The 25,511-nt window shown below is 31.2% G+C and overlaps 1 protein-coding gene and 1 long non-coding RNA gene across 2 annotated transcripts; both read right to left on the reverse strand.

Annotated features, from left to right (window-relative positions):
* Positions 1–18,915: 18,915 nt before the first annotated feature.
* On the reverse strand, positions 18,916–20,892 carry LOC134277624 (uncharacterized). The gene is made up of 4 exons (XM_062763195.1): positions 20,786–20,892; positions 20,449–20,649; positions 20,083–20,175; positions 18,916–19,102 (listed from the first exon to the last, which is right to left on the reverse strand). The coding sequence occupies exons 1-4, from the start codon at positions 20,789–20,791 to the stop codon at positions 18,959–18,961; spliced, it is 444 nt and encodes a 147-aa protein (XP_062619179.1). The 5' UTR covers positions 20,792–20,892; the 3' UTR covers positions 18,916–18,958.
* Positions 20,893–21,832: 940 nt separating this feature from the next.
* On the reverse strand, positions 21,833–24,959 carry LOC134231418 (uncharacterized). Its single transcript, XR_009985196.1, has 3 exons — positions 24,875–24,959; positions 22,638–22,910; positions 21,833–21,904 (listed from the first exon to the last, which is right to left on the reverse strand). It is a non-coding gene; the product is annotated as an uncharacterized LOC134231418 (long non-coding RNA).
* Between the last annotated feature and the right edge of the window lie 552 nt (positions 24,960–25,511).

Consider the following 25,511-nt stretch of genomic DNA (forward strand, 5'->3'; position numbering starts at 1 on the left):
ATAACTTTCAAACAAAAAATAATAGGTGCGATGAAGTTTTACTGGAGAGTAGGGACCCAAGTAATTACAGCCGTTTGCTCTTTGTCATAATCAGGTGAATGAATGGATCCGTAATGATATCAGAAATATCTTATTTTTTAGTACATGGAAACAATCCTAAAAGGTAAAATAGATTTCAAAAAAAATCCTACATGAAAAACAGCAGAAATTATTCCCACAGTGTAAATCTTCCGTCTGTTGTCTTTTAAGTTTTGAATGGAATTTTGCCACAAAACAGCACAACCCTGAAACGGCAAAGACTGAGAAATTAGTTTCCAAACGTTTTAACATATATTTACTTTTGGTTATTTTTTTCTTCTTCATTTTTATAGAAAAGAAAATGGCTGTGCATAAATGCATTTGCATATTCTTCACCCTAAGGACCATTAAAAAATAAAGACTAAAGAATGAGATTATAGATCTGTATAAATAAAAGATTTTGAATTTCTTAATTTTGATGTGTTGTATTTAAATATTTGATTTACTATTTTAAACAAATTGGTACTGAAATTTCATATGGAAATTCATAATGGCCGTGTTTTATGCCTTTTCTCTATTGTTTATAGATTTTTGTCATCGAATCTGTTTGGTTTTTCATATTCGACTATGACAAGGAGTCAGTTGTGACTGGTCAGTAGGGGAGGTTAACTCCTTCATGATAACCGTCCCACCTCTCATAATTTAGAGGTTTGTGGTTGCTCCACTTCAGATTTTAATTTTTTTATTGAGCTTTTGAACGTAAATACCGTTCATTATATCCAGTTTTCATAACATTCATAAGTTGTCGTCTTAGAATATTGACACTATGGAAAACAAGTGACCCAGGGGCTACATCACTCACCTGAGCTCTGGTTATGTAAACCTAAACGGAAAAATCAGTCAAGTGTTGAAGAATTTAAATATAAAAGTGGGCTCATGATTTGAACAACCTTGAATCTACACCACATGAGTATGTTTCCATATAACTATGACTAATCACGGCTTTGCTGTTCTCGAGAAGAAACAAACAGTTCTTTAAAAATTTCCACTATGTATTCCTATATTAAGCTTTGACACCACATCATGGCCCCACCTTACCCCTAGGGTGATGATTTTAAAAACTTAAATCTGCACTATCTGAGGATGCTTCTACATGAGTTTCTTTTTTCCTGGTCCAGTGGTTCTGAGAAGATTTTTTCAAGAGGCATTAATTCTTGTCCTTGGAACCTGATCCCACCTCTGGAATTTCCAAGGACCTATGTTGTACTATCTCTTCATAACTGTGTATTGTTTGCAAAGCTTTCTTTGATTATTGTTTGACATATTCAAGTGTAATCCTAAATGAAGTAAACTTACGTAATAATAAATGCACAAACAGATTTAGATGTTTGTATTGCTTACTTCTTCAATGAATATGTACAGGTGGGTTTCTCCTGAGTTTCATTTGAAGATCATTGACAAGACGGAATAAAGTATGCAAACTGATAGAGTTTTAATTATTTCCTAAAGTTGTATACCATGTATAAAATATTTTTGTCCCAAAATCTTGTATTATACTTCTACGACAATAATACCTAAACCTTAACGAGTTCTCACTCCTATCCTCCACAAGAAATGTTTTGGGGGTTTAATAATCAAACAAAAACTAAATGCTTCTTTACCCAGAAGTACTGTCCATATTCTTTAATTAATCATCTTATTAAAATACCTGTTCGTGGTAGCCACTTCTGACATATTCGAAGCACTCTTTTTGAGCCGATGTATTAAATTCATTTGCACCCTTACAACAGGTTCTAGGTATCTTAGAGCTTGTTTTCTGACAAGATCCTGCGGTTGTACACCAAGGACTTAAATCAAAGTCATTCGTTGTAGCGTCACTGCATTCACCGCACAACATTGGAACTAATATAATCATAAAAAGATTTACTGTTACATGTATTAATTAATGCGGACTTGTAAATATACTCATAGATTTGAGAATTGAAAAGAAAACGCACATTTTCAAGATAGGTATCCTTACAGATAAACGGTGAAAGACAGAAAAAAGAGTAAGAAAAAAAGCCTCACAAAAGAGAATCAGAGAGAAAATGCAAACCTCGATAAAAATTTTGTTCCATGTGTCTGTTTCTGCGTTTCCCGTTGATGAAAACGAGTCGCTTTTATAACTTTGTTCGAGACTTTTTAACAATGCTGTATTGTCTATCTAAACAAATGGAAATATACACCTATAAAAGTTTAAGTTATAATCTCAGCATATCAAAATCAAAAAAAAAAAAGAGAAGAAAAAATAAAAATATACATAATCTCACTTTGCTGGAATTTGGTGGCCGCATATTATCCACGTATATACATCTTGGAATGACTAAACCTATTTGTATGCACCCAGTCAACTAGATTATTTAAAATACAAAAGCTTCATAAATTACATGTACCAATTACAAATATGCAACACTATGCACAATCAAAGATATCCAATCTTCAGCCAGGAAAGCTGAGGATCTGATAACCCTTAAACAGTTGTACAACATAATGGGAAAAAAATTCAAATTCAACATCATCTACATTTACAAAGGGGGTCTTACGAGAATAATCAAAGCTTTTCCTTTCCATTGGATATTTACGGCAATTTGTATCCTTCTTGTCCAGTAAACGAAACACAAACAACAGAATATCAGTAGTATGATGTTAACAACAATCGTTATTGTTCCGACAATAACCAGGGAATCGGTTGTCGTCTTGTCTCTCTCGCAAACGTTGGTGGAAAGCTGCATTCCAAGTTTGTTGAATAAGGTCTGGACATTTATAACAGTATCCACATATTTTGTAATGTTTAATGTCGTACAGAAAGCAATCATCGTTATATCCATGACCTGGAAGAATCTAAGCAATTAGACTCGTTTTTATAAGGAAGACATGCAAAAAGATATTGTGAGTGTTTAATAAATTATTTTTGTATGTAATTTTCTAAAAGATTACTTTGAACATAAGGATTTTTGGAGAATTATAATGAATTTTAATTTATGAAATATTTTCATGAATATATTTGGAGCGTCAATATACATGATATGCAAACTATTAAATCTAATGGGAAGTAAATTGTCTCACAAGCAAGGATACAGCAAAACCAAGGCTAAAAGCTGCTAGAATGAAGAATATTTTCTCCTGTAATAAAAACAATCAAAAAATTAGTCCTGGCAAATCAAAATTGTGATAGTTATAGACATTATGATTGTTTAGTGACTCAAAACATTGTTCCACTGATTCCATAAAAATATTAACAAAAGTTCATCTCTCTTTCTGAATATTCATGCACATACCAATATAAAAATTCTTTCCAATGAATATGGTTTAAAAAACATTTGATTAAATTAATTTCTATTTAAGTTTATTTAAGGTAATTACAAATCTGATTCATAAAATAGTAAAGTGATAAAAATATATTTTCTACATTTCTATTTCGGGGTCTGGCTTCCGAATTGGTTACACTTGTGGATCCTTAAATAAGAAAAATAACATACTACATGATGATAAGGGATTTATGAATTTCATCAGTACTTATGCAGCAAAACACCTTCATCATCTGCATACGGAGTGTATATATCCCATTTGATTCAATACGCAAGGCCATGCTATGAACAATTTCCTAAACGATGTAAATTATTAACAAGCAAGTAGTGGATGTAACAAGAATATCAGCAGTCATCATTTTGTAAGTTCTATGGCCGATACAACGACCTTGTCAGCAAATACAATTTATCATTTATTCAAATACAAACTGACGTTTTTCATACTAATTGTTAGTCCATTATTTAGAAACAGAATTGACGACGGATTTTTCCATTTTTTCCCGATCATGACAAGGAGCACACGGGGTCGGCAGGGGATACTCACTCCTCCATGGCACCTGATCCCACCTCTGATGTATTGGAGCTCCGTGTTTGTTCTGTTCCTGTTTTGTATTGTTTTATGGACCTTTGATATTGAATACTGTTCATTATCTACATATCCATCTTCCACCTGTTCGACTGAGTGTCAAATTTTTCTTTTTCACCATTTTTTATGATATTAATTTTCTATTGGGTAAAAATGATTCAAGTATGATTTCGCCGAGTACAAATCTAGAGGTTTTTCAGTCATCTGTATTTATACAATATTTTATCCAAAAAATTAAGATATAAGCTATTTCATTATTTCTTCCTCCAATACCCAAAATAAATATTTTTTTCTTATGGACAACAGGAGGTTTCTCTGCTGAAGATAATATTTAAAGCTTTCAAGGAGTTGTTCTGCAAGGTTGTATCGCCATAGGATATGTTCAATTGTTTCTTCTTTGACAAAAATTACACTACTTATAATCTACCTTTCTGATTTCGAATATAAAAGAATTAGTTGCCAATATTTTATTTAGAATTCTATATTGAAACCACTGGAGTTTACAGTTTCTTGTAACTTGAAATGGTAAGTATGGGTTATTTTGATTCATTGCTATCTACGTAGTTCAAATAAATCAATCCACTTTTGCAAAAATATCAAAAGGTTTTTGAGAGGATTGAATCAGAATCAGGAATGCACTATACTGAATTTCTTCATGACGGCGTCCAAACCTACACGTCATGAAGAGTTAAGTATTTTGGGTATAAACAGAAAGTCAATGTTTTGTCACACTAACAATACACACCAGATCTTTCAACATTTTACTTGTTTCATTTTCCAGACTTGAAACAAATACCTTTCAAGAAAAATAAAAACAAGTCAAGAAAGCATAGGACCTGCCATATTCCAATATAAGAAGGGTCATACTCCAATTTGTGTTCTAAAACAAACAAAAATGAATAAAAAATATTTCGGATGTGTATTTTTTGAAAAGAGAATATCTAAGTGAAAGCATTAAGGCTAAATCCTTGAAAAGCGTTCTTTGCTTCTTTCTGAGCAACAAAGACATTAATTATTCATTGAACAGTCCTAGTGTAAGTTGTGATATTATGCTAAAATACAGAAAATTTAAGAAAATATTTAATTCAAATCTGGGTATATGCACCTTTAAGGATACACACCACAAATAAACCTTCTTTTTCCCCAAAAAGAAGAGTTACAGTAGTATTAATTTTTCAATACCATGGAAATGTACAATTTAATTACAAAATTTCAAATGTAGAAAATGTTTAAATACGCTCTTTAAAATACCCCCTGAAATTGTGAAGCAAAACAACTTCATACATTTGATAAACTTTTCGGAAAGCATATTGAACTCTAGATCTGCTTATTGCACTTTTCGCCAAATTTCGCCAAATTAGGTGGCTTGTTTAAATTTTAAGTTGTATATCGAAACACATATTGCTTCTAAAGTAAGTTAGGCACCTGGTTTCAGAAATGATATCTGAATTTTGGAAGAAAAAATGTTTGTGTTATTTATCCTTAATAATTGTTTTTTAATTATCATTTGTCTCCAAATGTATTGTGAGTATTAAAGGATTATGCTGCTCTTGAAAAAAAATTCTTCAATTTTTCTTCCTGTGCGATATCCAAAATATGTGTGTTAAAGTTTATCTACTTTTGCCGTCCAGTTCTAACCCCATTAACATGAGTCGAAACAAATTACATGTGTACAGCTTTTGGATATTTACATAGAGAATAATACAAACCCTTTTCCATATCACATCATGTATCAGCCCGGGACACCAATATCAGCCAGAGGGCCGAAGGCCCGAGGGCTGAATTGGTTGAGGGCTGATACAGGATGTGATGTGGAAAAGGGTATGTATTAATATATTTATTACTTAGTAATAAATACAGCATGCATTAAGTTGAGAAGAAAATAAGTAAATAATCATGCATGGACTCCTTACATACAGTTACATGGTCTATTGTCTCATACGATTTGGGTTTGTTTCTCAAACAATATTTCAATGCACTCGATCCGTAATTTGAAAATAATCTATAACATGTATTTGTAAATTAAGATTAACCTTATTTTCAAAAAGTTAAAATTAAGAGAATATGAACCAACCAAAAATTGTGTATGATCACAAGTACTGTTTTGTGGTTTTGTGATATAGGTTATCAGCCCCGCAAATCCATATCAGCCCTGCAGGGCTGATACGGCTATTGTGACATCGGCCATATCGTATATGCAAAAAACCTGTATTTACTACTAAGTGTGTAATAAAAATCAATATCACTTATCAAGGCCATATAATTTGAGAAGACAATATTAAATTTGATAACGATGTACCCCCATGTATAGAAGAACCTATATCTACTGTTGCACTACTATACAACAGGGGCATGGTTTTAGGAAAAATGAGATACCCTACATGAGAAAGAGATGGCTATGTAAATTTTCGGTTCCTCGAGTTGTATTCAGTTTAATAACCGTGCTGAGAGTATGCGTGAAGTAGTTTTTTGTCAGAATGATTCCTAATCAGTTTTAGATTTTCCTATGCAATGGTCCTTGAACAGAAACTTTTTAGACACAAAACCCTTTTTGCTTTATCTTGATCATTCTCTTTTATCAATGAAAGATATGGAAACTTTATTTTCAGCGTTGTCATTATTGATATTAAAGTTGTTCTCGAAAAGAATTCAAGTATATGTGAGACTTTGAATAACGTATGGACCTTATGTGAGCAGACCTTCCGCCTTGCATGCAACATACATGTAACAACATTTGCCATGAGTATTTTCAGATACGTAATAAAAAAAACAATAAACATACCTTGATTTATGTTACTCATCATGAAGGTCTGTAAAAAAAATAACAAAAATATGTTTTTAACCAAATTTTAATCTTTGTTATTTCTTAGCAAGGACCTTAATTAAAGATCAGCAAAAAATGTGAACATCATTTGTTGGTTTATAAAGAAGTAAAGATATTAAACCACTCATAATGAAACAAGGCTCGTGCCCTGTTTTTGTTTACATATATATATTATATTTACAAAAAAAACGGAATTCAGCAAATAACTAGAAACTGTCTATGATGACTTTAAAAGAGACTGCAGATATTCTTGTATCATCAGCATTATATTTGGTCATTACATTACTTTACCCCGTTTTAGAAATTGTTCATACGTATAGCATGCTCTTATGTATTGAATCAACCTAGAGATATAAACTCCGTTTGCAGATGATGATGGTATATTGCTGCGTAAGTAAAGTCGACGACGGAAAAGTTAAAGTCATCACGTTTATCATAGAGCTTGGTTGTAAGATTTCCAGTAACGTCTTTTTCAAGTAAAATATCAAAATATAAAACAGATGTAACAGACTCTTTGGTATCTTTTATCTCAAGCTCTCCAGGATATATCGTATCGATATAAGAATTGAAATTACAACTGTTAATTGTCAATACGTTGTCGATATATCTAAATATCGAGTTGAATGCTTTTCACGCGTGACATTTTGCAAAAATTCTGCTTCATATAAATATAAAGATAGGTCTGCTACATTGTAACAACGGGTAACCATGGAAATTCCAGAAGATTGTTCGAAACCTGATCTCCAAAAATAACATATATATTGTCAATCCGAAACTCAAGCATCTTTTTGATGTCGACTTAAGAGTACTTATGTGTACAATTAGAATGTTGTTCAACAAAATAATTCTGCAAATGACTAATGACTAGGTAAGTAAAAGTAGGTAAATTTTTATTGATAAAAAGAGCTGTAAATGATATCAAATAACCTGGACTTACATTTTTTGGTGGGAATGATTGTGTATCAAGTTGAAATTTTTTTTTAAAGTTTAAAGTTTTTAAACTGTTGATTTTGGTAAAATCTTGTGATTTCAAATTGTCCAAAAGTTCCTTGGAAGTTTTAAATGTCCACATCTGATTTAAACTACTTAGCTTCTTGAATATATTGTTGCACAATACTTTCGAAGTTTCTCCTGCACTACTGTTAATATCTTAGTAAAGAGAAAAGAAAGAGGCTTGGTTGAACATTTACTTGAACCCGCTGTGTATGTTTGTCTGTAAGGGTTCTTATGAAGTTTCGGAATCCATTATATATGTAAAAGTTCAAATTCATTTTGGTTCTTTGGGATATTAAAAATATTCAAAGCTGACAAATGACTCTTAGAGAGTGAAGTATAAAATATGAGCTTGAGGTAATTTTTATATTACAACAAATATTAAGTTAATCTTAAATTGGGCCATTTCACTATAAGAATTTCGATTATAGAGTCACGACAATTAAGGTAGAACAAAATGCAGATGAATTCTATTTTAACTCATTTCTTAAAAAGTACAGGAGAAAAAAGATTAATATTACTTTAATGACAAAAATGAATGATCCTTGTAAGAAAAATAATAAGTCGTGGCATGTTTCGTCATAAGTTATGAAAAAATCAGAGAATCCTATATATTGGTTACTTGGGAGTTTATCATTACAGAGTGTAATTGCACTATCTAAGTGCAATATACAAGCATGTAACAGTCTCATATTAAATGCAGTGTAACTTCTATTCCAATAAATAGTAGAGGGTTGATGATATTTGGACACGTATATCCATTTTTTAAGTACTATAAAGGTCAAGTTCACATCATGAGGTCAAAGATCAAATATTGTGACGTCATCTTTAAAATTTTCTGCCCTTGAATTTTTCTTAATCGCCAAATGGTTCAACAACTGGTTCAATTCCTTTTTATTTTTACATATTTCAGGCCCATTTAAATCATTCTGTTGATTTTTTTTTGTAAAGATTGAATTATACATTTTATTTTAGGAAAACTTATAAAGTGTAGGATTTCGCATGTGAATTCCGTCGCTATGCATGTTCTAGTTTTACATATTTTACTCAAATTTTCTATTATCTATAAAACTTACTGAGTTTAAGTTGTCTTTCTAAACAGTATTAAACAAATTTGCACTAGATCAATTAATAATGTTGAAATAAGGCTCATTTTCATGTCGAATTTCTGATTTCACAATCTTCCTACAGGGATTTGATAGGCCATATTTCAAGCTATTTGGGCAAAAATTTTTGGCTGAATTTCTTTCATATAATCAGGGACCTATATACTAACGGGAAAGGCGCTCCTTCATCGCCATTTTATTTACCCTAAACATCACTCACAACACTACAAGTTTTTCAAACTACGTTTATTCCCAGTACACAAGGTGTTTTCTGATTAATATCATTTATTAATTTTTATATATATTGGAATTGATTTTGAATGAATTTTAAGCATTTATAATAATGTAATTTAAATATAATGAAAACAAACATCGAGATCGGTCATTTTTTTTTGGAAATACGGCCGATCATGGGCATGTACCTATTTTGAATAAAACAAAATTACTACTGAGATAAGGAGCCTAATCCGTGCTATAAACAAATCTTGAATGATTTTTTGATATATAATTAAAGGTTTTGATCTAAATATGTGATAGCATTAGAGGTATAATTAATCACAGTTGACCTACGAAACCCCGCAACTTACGCGTTATGGCAAGATTTGCGAGAGTTGCCTATCCCGTTAGTATATAGGTCCCTGATATTGTATATAAAGAGAGCAGTAATAAAATCAATTAAATAAAGAGAGGTGTCCTACATTATATGAAAACATCTCAATATTATAAAGAATATGTTTATAAATAAGGAGGTATTATACTGAATATGTTGATAAGACAGTAAAATATAAGACAATTTACAATTTACCCATAAAATGCATTAAATTTAAAAATTTAAATGTCCAAGTGCTTGAAAAAATTAGGCACAAAAACATTGAAAATCTGTTCTTAAGGTCTTATGCCGCACTGAAATTTACAATATCTTCGATACAATGCACACATACAAAGCCATCGTGCTGAATGGCAGACGACTGGTAACAGTGTCGTTTAAATCTTGACAATAATGGATGACATTTCAAAGCTTAACTGTACAAACATTTCATTTGAAAAAAAATGAAAACAAAAATTTGATAGAATATAAAATGAAAAAAATAATGAATCAGTTCAGAGATCCAGAGTTTGATATAGATAAAAGTAGTTTTCGAAAATTCTCTTCATGACCTCGATCTTCTGACAGGCAAAATACATTTTGTTTAGACAATGAATATTTTTTTTCTTGTTAAGTTTAATATATGTTATGAATTATATAATGGCAACTATGACAGGAAAAAAATTACCTAGCTGTTCTTCAAGTCAAATCTCCTACCTTTACACTCTAACAAGTACATAGGAATCCTTGATTTCTACGCAGTATGTACACCAGAAACATTGTACTGAAATTTAGAAGGCTTTAATCAATATAATTACGACTTTCGATTCATCATTACACAACTTGGTGTAATGCAGAATGACATATTTTAAAGCTTTTGTTTAAAGTTAAGGTACTCTGTGGCGAATCTTTCACAATGTTTTGAAAAAATTATCAAGATAAGATGAATGAATTAGTTTGTACCCTCTTAGATGAACATGAATTAATAGAAGCCTTTAAATGGATGTTTCAGGTTACAGTTTTGTCATAAACAAAGTAAATTAAGTAGCCATTTTGAATTCTACTGAAATTAGTTAAAACAGTTAAACAATTAGCGAAAGTCTTTAAATTAAAGCACAGGTTGTAAGAAATGAAAGATTCGAACAAGAGAAAACATTTTAAACCTGATGGTTATAATTAGTGACTTTTTGAAAATAAATGTTGTTAATTGTTTTTTTGTTTATTTTATATTAAGATAACATCAAAAAGGTTTATAAATCACAATATCTTTTATTTAATAATTTGAAAGAGTCTACTTTGTGTTTTAGAGTCTAATACGTGAGATATGTGTTTTATCTATACTAAATTATCCTCTGAGGTAATTACAAATGAGGAACTTACATGTACTTTGCAGGAATTTCAACAGCCTTCTTTACATTCAGTTTTTTGGAAATTCTATGTTTACTTAGTAAATACGAGGGTTGACCAAAAATTTCACGAACTAATTTAATAACTTCCATAAAACAAAAACAAAAAAATGGGTTTCAGTATCCATTATTTTTTTAAAAGAAACCTCTGATTTTAATACATATCTGCTACCGGTCTACTCATGCGTACATTACAGAATCCTTCAATGATATCAAAATCCGTTTTTATTGAAAACCCAGCTTTCAATGATATCATAAAGCCTCGACTTAAATTTATCGAGGGGAATGATGTGAATAAAGTTGAAGTCATAAGTTTTTATGCTGTTGATTTTGATAAAATTTTGTGAATTCATAAATTTTCTTTATTAAAATACGATTAACAACACTTATCGAATTTATTGTTGCATAGTACCCATGAGTTTTCCTTTAAGTACTTTTAATATCCTAGTGAGGAGTAGTGGCTCGGTAGAATATTTACTGGAACCCGCCATGCATCTTTCTTTGTAAGGATTTTTGTGCTTTTCATTTTGTCCTTCAATCGCTTAATACGAAAATTTAGCATAAATAAGGATATGGAGATAACGAACAGTATTCAATCTCAACGTCCATAAAACAATACAAAATAAGAACAGAGCAAACACGGACCCCTGAAACATCAGAGGTGGGATCAGGTGCCATGGAGGAGTGAGCATCCCCTGCCGACCGGTCACACCCGCCGTGTGCCCCTTGTCATGATCAGGAATAACGGAAAAAATGGGTCGTCAATTCAGTGTGTAAATAATGGACTAACAATTGGTATGAAAAACGTCAGTCAGCATTTGACTCAGTGATAAATTGTATTTGCTGACAAGGTCATTGTATCAACCATACAACTTACGAAATGATGATTTAAAAAGAGACTGCTGATATTCTTGTTTCATCAACTTGTTTGTCAATAATTTACCTCGTTTTAAAAATTGTTCATACGTAGAGCATGCTCTTGCGTATCGAATCAACTGAGATATATGATTGCGCCCATGACAAAAGGGCCTTATGGCATTTTTGCTAAAACAGAGAAATAACGTCATAAAGATGTGACGTTGCAGACTGACGGTGAACTTCGACGCAGAATTTTTTTAACCACGTGTTTTGACGCATCCAGAGTTTTTATTGCTGTTTCCAACATGTGGAATTTATTTTCATTGAAAAACTATTTTAATTAATATCCGAATCTCTCAATCCACTGATTTTAATAGATATAAATAAAAACATTTAGAACTGGTTTCTTCATAAACAAATATATCTAGATCTATTATTCGTCTCTGATAGCAATAGTTTTCCTACATGTATAAAATTAGGCTGTCATATTCCCCGAAGATGAGAAGCTGTCGACAAGGTGCTTTTCTGATTGGATTATAAATCAACCTCTATAATCTAGATAGATAAATTTTATTTACTTATTTATACTAGATTTAGGATACATGTTAGACAGGGGTATATTGTTAAAATATTGCAAAGGAAAATTGTCTTCATTTTTTGAGATCCGCTCCACCACTCTCGCTATCGCGTCGATCACATGTAAACATTGATCCAGACAGAGACAGATAGACAGAACATTGATTCATCGGTGCATACTGCTTAATCTTTTGTTAAATTGTTTGTACTAATGTTGAAACTAAGCATACATCTTCTACGTTTTTACAAATTTAGCAATAATGTGTAAGAATGTCAAGATTTTTGTATTTTCTATAAATAAAAAATAGGAGAGATAACTCTGATGTCAACAATCGATGTAACAGGGGTACCAGAGAGGGACTGTCATTCGCATGAATTTGCTTCCGGATTAGAAAAGAGATATAAACACTTTTAATTGTCAGCATAATTTTGGTTTTTTAAATAAGAAATATTGTTGTACTTTGGGAACAAGGTCCCATTAATGTTAAAAAGGAAAAACAAAGAAAAAAAGGAGAACTGTAGCACTGAACAAACGTACTTTATTTTTTTTTTAAAAATCTTTCATCTATAGCTTTTTTGCATGAAATAATTTAATAACGAATTTCATTTCTGAAAAAAATATACATGTATAGTATCTACGGTTTCATGAATCATGATTAAATAAATTAAACTTTAAAACGTTGTTTTGTCTTAATTATTTTCTTGTTGCACTAAGACACTTCAAGCAAAATGAAACAAAACATGTTCTAAATTAAATGTACTAACTTAAATAGAGCTGGTCAAGTTAATCTGATGAGAGAGAGAGAGAGAGAATAGAGGGTATAGATAAAAATATTTATATTGAATCTATTTATCTTATATTGAGAAATGTGGAACTCTGTTGAAAAAGATAAGTTTTCAAAACAAACAAAATCATAAAATACTGTAAAATGAAAGAAAAAATCTTTTTTGTCATTTAAACTACATGTATGGGTATTAATTTTCAAGATCTACAAACTTAATATTCACGTAACTCTTAGGTACTTAATGTGTTGTTGTTTTTTTATACAGAGTTCAAATGTTTTAAGCATTATAGATAAAATATAAATAAATCCCTGAATCCATGAAGAACTTTGTCTTTCACAAAAGATCCATCAGCATTGAATGTCTTTTAACAGATCACTTAACATGCTATAAAGTTGAAAACCCATTTCATCACTGGACTTAAAATCTCATTGCACTTATCAGTGTAAAATATATTGTTTAACATGCCATCAAATTATGGATAAATATCATTATACATGTATAAGCACATATAATGATTTTATTTGTTTTGATTGACAAAAAAAAACCGTTATAAGTTCAGGGTCGGGTTTTATTTCTTCATGTAAATGCTGACATAAAATAAAATTCAATGCTGAAAATACACGACATAAAACCGCAACGGCATGCTTGCATTTTGTTTTATTTTGGCCGTAGTGCAGGGGATGGGGTGTCCGTTTATATTTCCGTAATATGTAAGGCTTTACAATGCTTAGCATATCAAAGCTTCTGGCACGGGAACAGAATGGAATTCATACTCTGTAAAATTCACATCATAAAATAAAATAAGAAAATAAAATCACTGGAATGAAGGGGAATTTTTTAAAATTAAGTTATAAAATAATATGATGAATTTTTTTAAGATGCTTACATCTCTACAAAAATCTGACATTTCAAAACTCAGCCAGTTCACAGACAATTGTCAGGAAAAATATATCATACAAAACAGTAACTGACTTTATATTTAGGTATGGACAATTACATGTTATTAATTTTTCACCCACCCCTACCCCTACAAAATCTATACATTAAATTGCATGATTAAAAAAATTACAGGATAAAGTTATTGATTTGTCTACTGGATATATTTTTTGAAATTAATGAGAAAAAAACAACGAAACAATTTTGTTCAAAATTCTTTTTCAAAAATTATGTAAATGATTTCTTTAATTTAATTCTATTGGTATGCTTCTAAAACCATCCAATTAAAAAAAAATCAAAGTATTCAGAAGTACAGAGACCCGGGCTCATTTACAGAGGAAAATGAATTTCTTACATGAGTCGTACGATTATATTGTATTAACAGATAAAAAAAAACAAGAATATCAGATTAAATGAAAAATTCTTCAAAACTATCAACATAAATGATAAGACACTGACAGTGAGTTTTCGATCCTAATACCAAGGTCCGATTTTGTCAGAATTAATCTGGTACCACAACTGAACGTAAACAAACATGCCAGTTTGGTTCCCTCTCCTGCTTTTCCTCGTTAGTGTAGAGAACTACGATAACACTGATTATCAGAAATTCTTACGCTAATAAACTCTGTTCTTTGGCGTAAGACTGAATTTTTCAAAGTCATTACTACTATTTAATATTCATTTATTTAGATAAAACTTCGTTTTATTTTTGTTGCTTTATTTAAGGTTTGTAAATATCTCAAAAGCTGTTGAGAGTAAGAACAATATTTTTACACGTAACTTTAAAATGGCGACTATGGGGTTGAATTCCTGTCTTGAACAGGATGACATAAGCCGGCAATTGCTCTTTGAGCAATAAGCCCAGCTAAAAACAAGATTTTGTTAATCTAGGGTGTCATTATGTACATGATAAACAAAACTGAATTCATAGCAATTCAGTTCCGGGTTCGCAGTGCTCATGATCGCTGTGCTTTTTTAAAAATGGCAATGTTCAGAATTAAAGGTACAAATATAAAATGAAGAATACCCGGTAATACAATGAAGCGCATTGAAGTGGTAAAATTTTCCGTTTAGATGGAACGTTTTGAGCTATCTTAAGACACGCCCATTTCTTAAGAAAGGAAAAATCGGTCAAATGATTCAGTCAAATACCTGTAGGTATTCCATAAATATAGAAGCCAATCAAATTGACGGTCTGCATAAACACCGAGTAAGCACGTGTTCGACCGATTCATGTGTTATGCTAACTCCAATAAACATAATAAAATAATATTTATGTACAAATTCGTTGCAATGCGTGTTTTACAAAAGCGGGGACTCTCTATATAGTTTTTTCTTATTTAAACATCTTCAATTTAGTGTAACTCAAGTTGCTTGTCGCGGAAAGTGGGGTGCCCTAAAACATTACGACGAATATTTCTTTCTCGTTTCTAAAGAAATGGGAGTGTCGTTATGTTATAATTGACGGTCAAAGCATGACTCAGAACGTTTCACCCAAATGGAAAATTTTACCACTTCAATGCGCTTCATTGTATGTATGCAGTATTATTTCAAACCTAAATAAAAAAGTGAATTTACAAGTTGTAGGGTTAATGGTATTGGGTGTAGGAGAGACACCCATTGTGCACCTAAAACTTGGGAAGTTAAAAAAATATATTTATTTTAACTTGTGTTCACAAAAATTGTAAGTTTCTGTCATTTAGATTTTTACCCCCCCCTTCCTCAGCAACACACACATAATCCTACCAATATTAATTCTGTGTCTATCTATTGTGTAAATGTATGCGGATTATAAATCATTCATTTGCTTATAAAATTTCCAGCTTTTTGATTGGTAAAGATTAAACTATTTTTACTACTAGACTGAAAAATATTTCGTGTATCCTTTATATTTTTCAAACGGCAGTGTCATTTTTAACCCTATGCAGACAGACAACCTTAAGATGCAGTGATTCAACCGAAATTCCTTTGTATTCACTGTCTATTGTATATCGTAAAAAACATGATATCACACTTCACAGTTTTTCTGTCTTTATATAAAATTTAGAAAAAAGAACGATCAAATAAATTTTCACTTCGCAGTAGCATTTAGGTAGCGTATTGTTGTTCCAGATATATTTTTTTAAAATTTATTTTCACATGTATGGTAACTGGAGATACATCGTTTTATGCTGAATTCAGGCAAAAAAGTTACATATATTGACCTATCGAGAGCAATGTTTAAATTAGAATAATGAATTATGCAGGCTTATCAAATGACTCTTGCATGTAGTAAATATTTTGTTTGAGAAAATAATTGTTTAAAGAAATGAATGGATGTCGCCCGCTGTTCAGGTCTCCTGTCAGAGAAAAGTGAAATGTAAAACAAGCAGTCACTCACTATTCTACACTGATGAATCTATAATATATTATATATAACTTTTAAATAATTATTGATAATTAAAACAGACAATGAGATTAAAATAATGTGCATGGGTAAATATTAAATATTATACAACTATTAATTACCGTAGTAAATTGCAAAAGAAAATCATTTTACGTTCACTCTAAAAACGTTTGACGTTGTTGAAAAATATTACGTCATTATGAACCTAATAAAGTATCTTAGATTAAAATGAAGAAAAAACCTACTTAGAGTAGACGTGGGACCATAAAAATTCATATTTGACAATTTCTAACCTTACTCTATCAAAATCCGTGAAAAACTCAAAATGTATAAAAATTGCCATAAGGGCCCTTTTCCCATGGGCGCAATCAGTATGCAGGTGATGGAGGTATATTGCTACATAAGTAAGGGAAGTTGACGATATAAAAGTTAAGGTCATCAGGTTTATCATATAGCTTGGTTGTTAGAGTACCATTAGTGTCTTTATCCAGTAAAATATACAAGTATGAAACATTGTCGGACTCTGTGGTATCTTTTATCTCAAGCTTGCCAGGATACATCGTATCGACGTAGGAATGGAAATTACCATTATCAATTGACAATACGTCGTCGATATATCTAAATGTCGAGTTGAATGCCACAGCAAGTGTTTTCTTCTTTCACGCATAAGATTTTGCACAAATTCTGCTTCATTTGAATATAAAAATAAGTATACTTATAACGGAGCGCAATTCGTACCCATGGGAATTCCAATAGATTGTTGGAATACCTGGTCCCCCAAAACCACATAGATATTGTCAATCAGAAACTCAAGCATATTCTTCATGTCAACTTTAGAGTACTTATGTGTGCCATCAGAATCTGTTTTAACAAAATAATTTTGCAAATGACCCATGACGAGGTAAGTAAATTTACGAGTCCCATTTTTATTGAAGAAGCAGCTGTCAATGATATTAAAAAGCCTGGATTTTAATTTGTCGTGGGAAATTATTGTATATAAAGTTGAGAAGTCCTAAGTTTTTTAGTTGTTGATGTTTGTAAAGTCTTGTGATTTCAAATTGTCCAAAAGTTTTTTAGAAATTTTTAGTATGCACATCTGATTCACACCACTTCTTGAATATATAGTTGCCCAGTGCCCTTGAAGTTGTTCCTTCACTACTGTCAATATCTTAGTGAGGAGTAACGAAAGAGGCTTGGTTGAACATTTACCGGAACCTGCAATGTATATCTGTTTGTAAGGATTCTTATGAAGTTTCGGAATCCAATATATATAAGGTAGTTCAAATTCATTTTGTCTCTGTGGAATATTAAAAGTTTTCAAAACTTACAATTGATTTTGAAAAATTTCTTCCTTGGAAAGGGAAATATGAGTATAAGTAGGATTACCACTTGTGGAATAAAATCCAAGTTCTTCTAGAATGTAATTTATATAATGAGCCTTACAAACGAAGACAATGTTGTTACCTGCTTTATCGGCAGAAACAAGTACGTACTGATCGTGTAATCTATCTAATTCTTTTTTCACTACTGGTTTATTGAACACAGAAGGATAGATGGTTTTCATATTGCCCCTCAATCTTTTAATACGTGACTTTAACATGGATCTGATACATTTAATACATTCTGAGAATTTGTCAACGTCTTCTTTTTCATATCTGGCCCATCGTCTGGCGTAATTTTCAACAGAATCCATAATATTTATGAAATTCCGACGCCAGTTGAAGGATCGGGGTTCTCTATATTTAGGACCTATTAAAATAAGTTATTCAAGGTCCTCATAACGAACTATATTTACGTCACCTGTAATAACGTGCCCAGCAGGACTTTAGTTATAGGGCGAAGAAGAACATGAACACAAAGGAGGATTATGTTTCAGATAGTCGGTATCCAGGCCATGGAAAGTGTTTTTGTAATTGAAAAGTTTGGAAGCAATGGTCGATGTATATTTGTAGGAAATACAAAGTGTAGCCTTTAACTTGAAATATGGTGGAATACAAGTCTGGACCCTTTTGTGATTAAGAATATTACTTATATTAATTGCGTCGATTCCTTTATTGGCATATTGAGGTTTAAGCTGCATTTTCTTCCCTGAAACGTGCGGGTTTAAAAAGCCTATGATATGCAATATCCATAATCACAGTTCCGAGTCTATATTCAGGTGACGAGGAATCAGAAATTGGATGTTCCTTGTCCTTTTCAATATATCTGATAGTTTTAATCCATTCTGACAACCTGTCAAGGTCTTCTTTTTCATATTTTGACTGACGTAATCTATAACAGAATCCATCGTATTTGTGAAATTATTTTTTTTATTCTTTATCTAGCTTGGAACTTTTTCTCTCATTCATCACAAATAATTTCAATTTAATATACAAGTTTCAATATATTGAAATCCAAAATATCGAGTCATACTGATATATGAAATATTGACAAATTTATAATTTAACAAGATATCAATTTTGATTAAAAGGTAATAACCACAATCTCTACAAATATCCATTATCAAATATCAGCAAATCAAAGAACATGATTATCTTGTTTCTTTTTTTCTTATTTCCATCCACCTCCTTCTTCTGTCATTTCCATGCCTTTTCTCTTCTCTTCTTCGTTTTGTACTCTGTTCTCTTTAACTTGAATATTATTCATTACCAATAATGAAAGAACTAAACACAGGGAGAATATCAGTGATGCAGCCTAAAAATGAATAATAAATCTTTATCAGCCTCAGATTAATTTCATTACCTGGAAAATAATTGTATTAAATTACATAATACTTTAAACATCAAACTCATATTGTTCCGATTCGTAGACCATGTTTAAGCAACGATAATATTTTAATCGTTACAATAACGAGCATTCTTGTATGGACTAAGCATTCCTTATTTAACTCCAAAAAGCGTTTGAACAGTGTATTTGGCTTAATAAACGGGAGGCTATATAACAAATCATACTGAATCAAGTACAGACAATTTGTTGTATTTGAAATTGTAAACGGCCATTTGAGCAGTCAACAGGATTTATTTACTCCCCTCAGGCACCTGATCCCAGCTCTTAAATTTTCAAGGTTCCGTGTTTATGCTCTGGACGTGGAGACCGTTATTTGGAATGAGACCGTAGTTCCTGGGTGTTTGAGTGCAAGGGATAGGTATAAATGGGTACCAGGTGGTTGCTTCCTCATAGGAGTAGAATTTTCTCAAGGAGGGACATTAAACAACAAACAAACATCAAAAGCATTATATAATTCACAGTTAGTGTCGATTTTTATTGAAGACGCTTGAAGTCCAGGCTTCGTAAATATTAATAAAATAGAAATCAGTAAACATGCATGTATGTTTTTTTTTTTCGTTTTCAATGGTTCTATAATGTAGAGGTTTGATTTATCTCACATACTCCTAATTGCTTTATCTTTTGCTAAAAAACTAAAGAATTTATCCATAATGACCATCGTTGTCAATTAGATTTCAGCACATCTAATAGAGTTCTCCCTTAAATATACTAGTTGTGTATAGGTCTTAAATTTTTTCCTCTTTTTGGCTAATCAGATTTCAGCACCCGTGCCTCTTTGAATATTGCTATGTCCCTTTATTAGTATTTTGTGAAAAAAAATCCAATGTCACACATGCTGTATCTATTTGCATACACAAGCTGTTTAACATTTATTATCCTGAACTTACATGTGACACGGCGGCTACAAGTCCACAGAGAAACACCATTTTCTTCTCGTCGGTATAGTCTTTAACTGCATCTAGCCATACAGCTGCACAGCCCTTTAATAAGAAAAAGATAATAACAAAATAGATTTCCCCCAAAACTCTATTTAAAAAGGAGGCATGCACACCTCTGTAATTGCCGGTATTCGATGTTTTTCGTTGATTTATTGACAGTGGAAGAATGCTACACATAATCCTTCATTTATGTAGCAATATTCTGCTGTTATCTTTCACCTCCATATCGCGATTTTACGATTTAGATTCTTAATTTTGAAGGAACCATAATTTTAGTCCACTTTCAATATTTTTTATAAAGTATAAAGTAAATACCTTTTCGTTGTAATAACCACTGTAAACAAATCCATGGCACTCAGTGGGAGCCGATGTATAAGTTGATTTATCAACATCCTTACAACAAGATTTTGGTATCTCAGAGTTCCCTTGCTGACAAGATCCGGAAACTGTACACCATGGGGTCAAATCAAAGTTGTTTGTTGTAGATGTCACTCCATTTACAGCACAGCATCGGAACTTCGATACAAAAAAAATCATATCAAAGAGGGTCTTGTGAGAAATAGTTTGAATTCTTGTAAACTAGCTAGATTGGAAAGCTTAATAAAATGATTCATAAAAGAAAGAGAGAAAGAGATATAGAAATGCTCCTCACATCCATAAAAATTTCATTCCAAGTGTCTGACTCCGCATTTCCAGGCGATGGAAAGGAATCATCCTTATAGACATCATGGAGACTTTTAAGCAGTGCCGTTTCGTCCAGCTTAAAGATAAATGGTTTTGTATTGTTCACTGGCTCTCATTGTATTAAGTCTACCTAACTGGCAACAGACGCTGCTCTACTTTAGTATCCGTGGTTTTATAAGAGAGGAAGTTTTAATTTTCGATGAATAGAAATATTTTATTCATTAATAAAAAACAGTTTATAGAATTCTCCGTCATTATTTATATATAAATATTTGAGTAAATGATTACGTATAACACAGCGTATGTAGTATAAATAGGCCAGCTTTAAGGATAAATAATACAAACTTTTTCAGAAATCGGCAATATTTCTCAGAGATTTACATTTAAATTGATAACCTGGATAATGCTTACTAAGTATAGTGGGAGAATTTTATAAGATTTTGTCATAAGGTTAAAAAATTGCGCAAAATTTTGTTTTGAATTTTATAGAAAGCAAAACTAATTCTCAAATCTAAGCACCAAGGAAAACCTACGATTTCGGATTAATTATTTATATGTCATTTTAAATCAAAATGAGTCAAAAAATATACAAATCCATGCATCAAATTTTTGTTTGCGTTAAGAACCCTTAAGTGTTAAGAAATTTGCTGACCATTTAAATAATATAGGAAATAAAATCATGTACTCAAAATTTGAATAATTATATAATTTCTAGAGGATGATATATTCCTTTAACCGCCTTTTCATGAGAAATATTAATGTCTATTCCTAATTAGTCGAAAAATTAATTATTGCATGATTTTGCAAAAAGCATCACTGACAAAATAAATTTACTCGTTTTTATGGTATTGAAATCTATGTAAAATCTTTGATATATACCGAACTCTTAGGATATTATTCTAGAGATCCTGGTCTCTAAGAGCTATTTCAAGACATCAAGTACTTGCGTAAAGAAGGCATTTCTAATTTATTATGATTAGAACTTTTATCTCATATCGCTGCAACTAACCTCATTAAATTCTTGTGGTCGCAATCTGTCCACGCAGATTACTCTCGCAATAAGTATACCGGAGTGCATGAATCCAATCTAAACAAATGATCCATCAAAGTAGGTTTTTTGCATCCACGCAGAACATTGATAATAAATGATTTTTATGAACAGTTAATGAGCAATTAGGTAAACGCATTTTTATGGTGGCATATATATATGTCATCCACATAACTTTTTGTCAACATAGCATATCATGTCAAGTCAAGATAATTATCTCGTCAAGTGATGATAACTTTCTGGTTTGTCGACAAACACCGACAATATATCTTGCCAAGTCGAGATAAGCTATTACATTTTGTTGTAAAAGCTATCTTGAAATGACGAGATAACTTATTGTCGCGATACAAGATAAATTATCTCTTTTTGTCGAGATAGCTTTTGCAAAAATACGATAGCTTATCTTGACTGTACAAAATAAAAGTCGATGTTTGTCGACAAACCAGAAAGTTATCATCACTTAACGAGATAGTTATCTAGACTTGACATGATATCTTATGTTGACAAAAAATTATATGGATGGCATTACTATGCCACTGTACATTCTAAATAACCTTTTGATGAAACTAATAAATAAGACAGCATATAATTAAGAAACCGAATGATTAATTAATTGTCACCATAAGATTTTTTTCATACTTGTTTCTTAACACTGAACGTTGAATATCATTTCCACACAAAAAGTAGTCAAGAAATAGAAGAATATACAGTAAATTTCAATGAATTGGCATTATTAATATAATAGTAAAATTCTTCAAACGATTGATCTTACTGTCGAAAATAGAGCTTTGATTTTCCAACTTGCAACAGTTTTATCGTTGAGCATCCAGAATAACAACAGTAAGTGCATAATGTTAAATCCAATCGTGAGACATTCTATGACGACTAAAACGGTAGCTGCTATCTTGTCATCATTTACAGGGAAAGGGGAAAGTTGCATTCCGAGTTTGTTGAAGGCTGTCTGGACATTTTGTAATGTTTCTTTATATTGATCGATACTAGGCTTTGAGGTCCAAACAATGGCAATAACTATTATATTCAAAACCTGGAAGATAACATAAGTTTTATTTAGTTTCACAAAATCTTTATTCAACACCTCAGAAATGTTACTGGGGTATAGCATGTTACATTGGATAACAGTTTTAGTAGGGTTTGATATTCTTATCTTTTTATGGTAATTGAAGATTATTTCTTGAATTTTTGTAGTGTGATTTACGGTGTATATTTTGAATAAATACATCTCCGTATTTTTTAAAGATCGAGTTTTCCGGCAATTTATAGGAATCCCAACTGCTTCTCATTTATTTGCAGACCTATAATTCTAATTTGTATCTTAAATTAAAAAAAACATAATTCATTCAAACACTTCTACCAAAAAGGAAGATTTTTTTCTTTTATTGCCTAAATTCACCATTATTATCTCATTTATATTGAACAACTGAAATAAAATCCTTTAGGTGCAATTGTTCCTCTTTCAAATTATTAATGATGTTAGCATGAGTTTTAAATGAGGACCTTAAATTGTCATAATTATCGAGAGTCCTGACTTTTCAATAGGCAGCAAAACTTTATTTCCAGTATGATTTTGTCAAAAGTTATGTCAAACATTGTGCTAAATATGGACAAATCAAAGTATTGAAAGAGCTTTAATTGCTCGAGTATGTTCTCTGATACGAAATTAGTACATATTTAATTTTTTCCTTTTGGCCATTGATTTTTAACAGGTAGAGTTTGTATGATTATGATTTAAAACAATATCCCATATACACTGTACCAGTAATTAAAACTAACAGTCCAGACCCCAAGATATTTTATGATTTTAAAATTTGAATAATATTTCCATGAAATTCTCGCATTTTTTCTTTTTAATAAGCATTTTTTCTTATAATTCAAAAATTCAGTTTTGGAACTGTTAAATAATTTTATTAAAACAATGCACATGTTTATTTTATAGACATTCTTTTATTTGTTTCAAATAAACAGTACTTTTATCGCCAGCTACATGTAGAAACACATACATGTACATTGTCAAGCGATTTCATGCATGTTAATACTTAAAATTCCAATTCACTATACTATTAATTTGCTAAAAATCAAAACAGAATATACCCTCTATCAAAACATCGACAAAAACGATATGAAACTCTTCAACGATTTCAACATTTTGAAAAGCTATTGAAAATAGTTCGCAAATGTGCACAAAATTTTACATCACGGCTAAAATAAGTTTTAAATGAGAACCTTAAATTGTCATAATTATCGGGAGTCGGCTAAAACTAAACAGTTGTCAGAAAGGATTTAGTGTTTTAGAAAAACAATATGAAAAGCAAAATGCAAAAGTCTAACATATCCATCAAAAGCAATGAAAGAATAAAAAAGAGTACCAGAACATGAACAATATGTTTTGGTTCCTTCGGACAAGGTTTGAAACAATACCGTCTTTAATTATTTAATTGTAAGGTTCATTACTCTAAGACTTAGTGTATTTTGAAAGAATTTAGTTTTCCTTCTCTGTCGAAAGATCCAATATATTCTCAAAGTTTACTTTCTAAAGAAGAAATATTTAAACATCTTATTTCAGAATTATATACTTTTAATATACAAGTAAAACAAAGCGAGTTTATTATAACCTTCCTGTCATGGATTTATTCATTTCATAAACAATTATATCAAAAATACATTGCTGTATCAAGCAAATGCGCTGGGAAGCCCTAGATTTACTCCTTACAAAAATATTAAATTCTGTAAATAGAAACTACAAATGCACAGTGTTACAGCATAATCTAAAGTATTGAATATAAGATGTGGACCCTGAAAACTCTGAATAACTTTTTAAAACTTGAAAATCGCATTTTCAAAGAAATCGGCATTTTTTTGTTCATAGTTGGATGTTTTACTGACTAAAGACAATAGGGCCAACTAGTAACTAAATTGTATGACATACAACTTGTTTTACAAATATAAAACAAGCAATGAAAGTATACTGCAATTACCAGAAAATGTACTCACAGTCAGTAGAACAGCACGAAGAGCATCGACATTCCAAAGAAATATGAAAATTTCTTGCTGTAAAATATGATTGTTTTATTCAAAATTTGACCTTGTTGTGTTTTGAGAAGATTTTAAAAAATATGTATACATGTATTTATTTGTGAAAATCTCATTTACTATTTAGATCCTAGGCATATACCAGAAAGTCATGCTTTGATCAATTATATTATGTAATGAAAATACTTTAATTTTGACCAAGTTGTTCTTGAGAAGATTATCTTTAAAAGACTTTTCCTATGTGTTCCTCAGTAAAATTTTGTAGCCCGATCATAATAAATGGGAGTCATGATTTAAACTAATATTTTGTTTCCATTTTGTAGAAGAAGGATATGGAAATAACGAACAGTATTCAATCTCAATGTCCATTAAACAATATACAAATAAGAGCAGAGCTAACACGGACCTCCGAAACATCAGATCAGGTGGGATCAGGTGCCATGGTGGAGTGAGCATCCCCTGCCGACCGGTCACACCCGCCGTGTGCTCGTTGTCATAATCAGGAAATAACGGAAAAATTCCGTCGTCAATTCAGTGTATAAATAATGGACTAACAATTGGTATGAAAAACGTCAGTCAGAAAAGCTTTCATATATAA

This window comes from Saccostrea cucullata, unplaced genomic scaffold (assembly GCF_032062105.1).
Source record: "Saccostrea cucullata isolate Sc308-1 unplaced genomic scaffold, CSIRO_AGI_Scuc_v1 ctg3099, whole genome shotgun sequence".
Taxonomy (NCBI): domain Eukaryota; kingdom Metazoa; phylum Mollusca; class Bivalvia; order Ostreida; family Ostreidae; genus Saccostrea; species Saccostrea cuccullata.

What these genes read in the sequence shown, in the direction of transcription:
- LOC134277624 (XM_062763195.1), bottom strand. An exon ending in GTGGTTATTACAACGAAAAG is followed by an intron (nt 20,176 to 20,448) that starts GTATTTACTTTA and finishes TTCTTATTAAAG; the next exon opens with GGCTGTGCAGCTGTATGGCT. An exon ending in TTGTAGCCGCCGTGTCACAT is followed by an intron (nt 19,103 to 20,082) that starts GTAAGTTCAGGA and finishes ATTCATTTTTAG; the next exon opens with GCTGCATCACTGATATTCTC.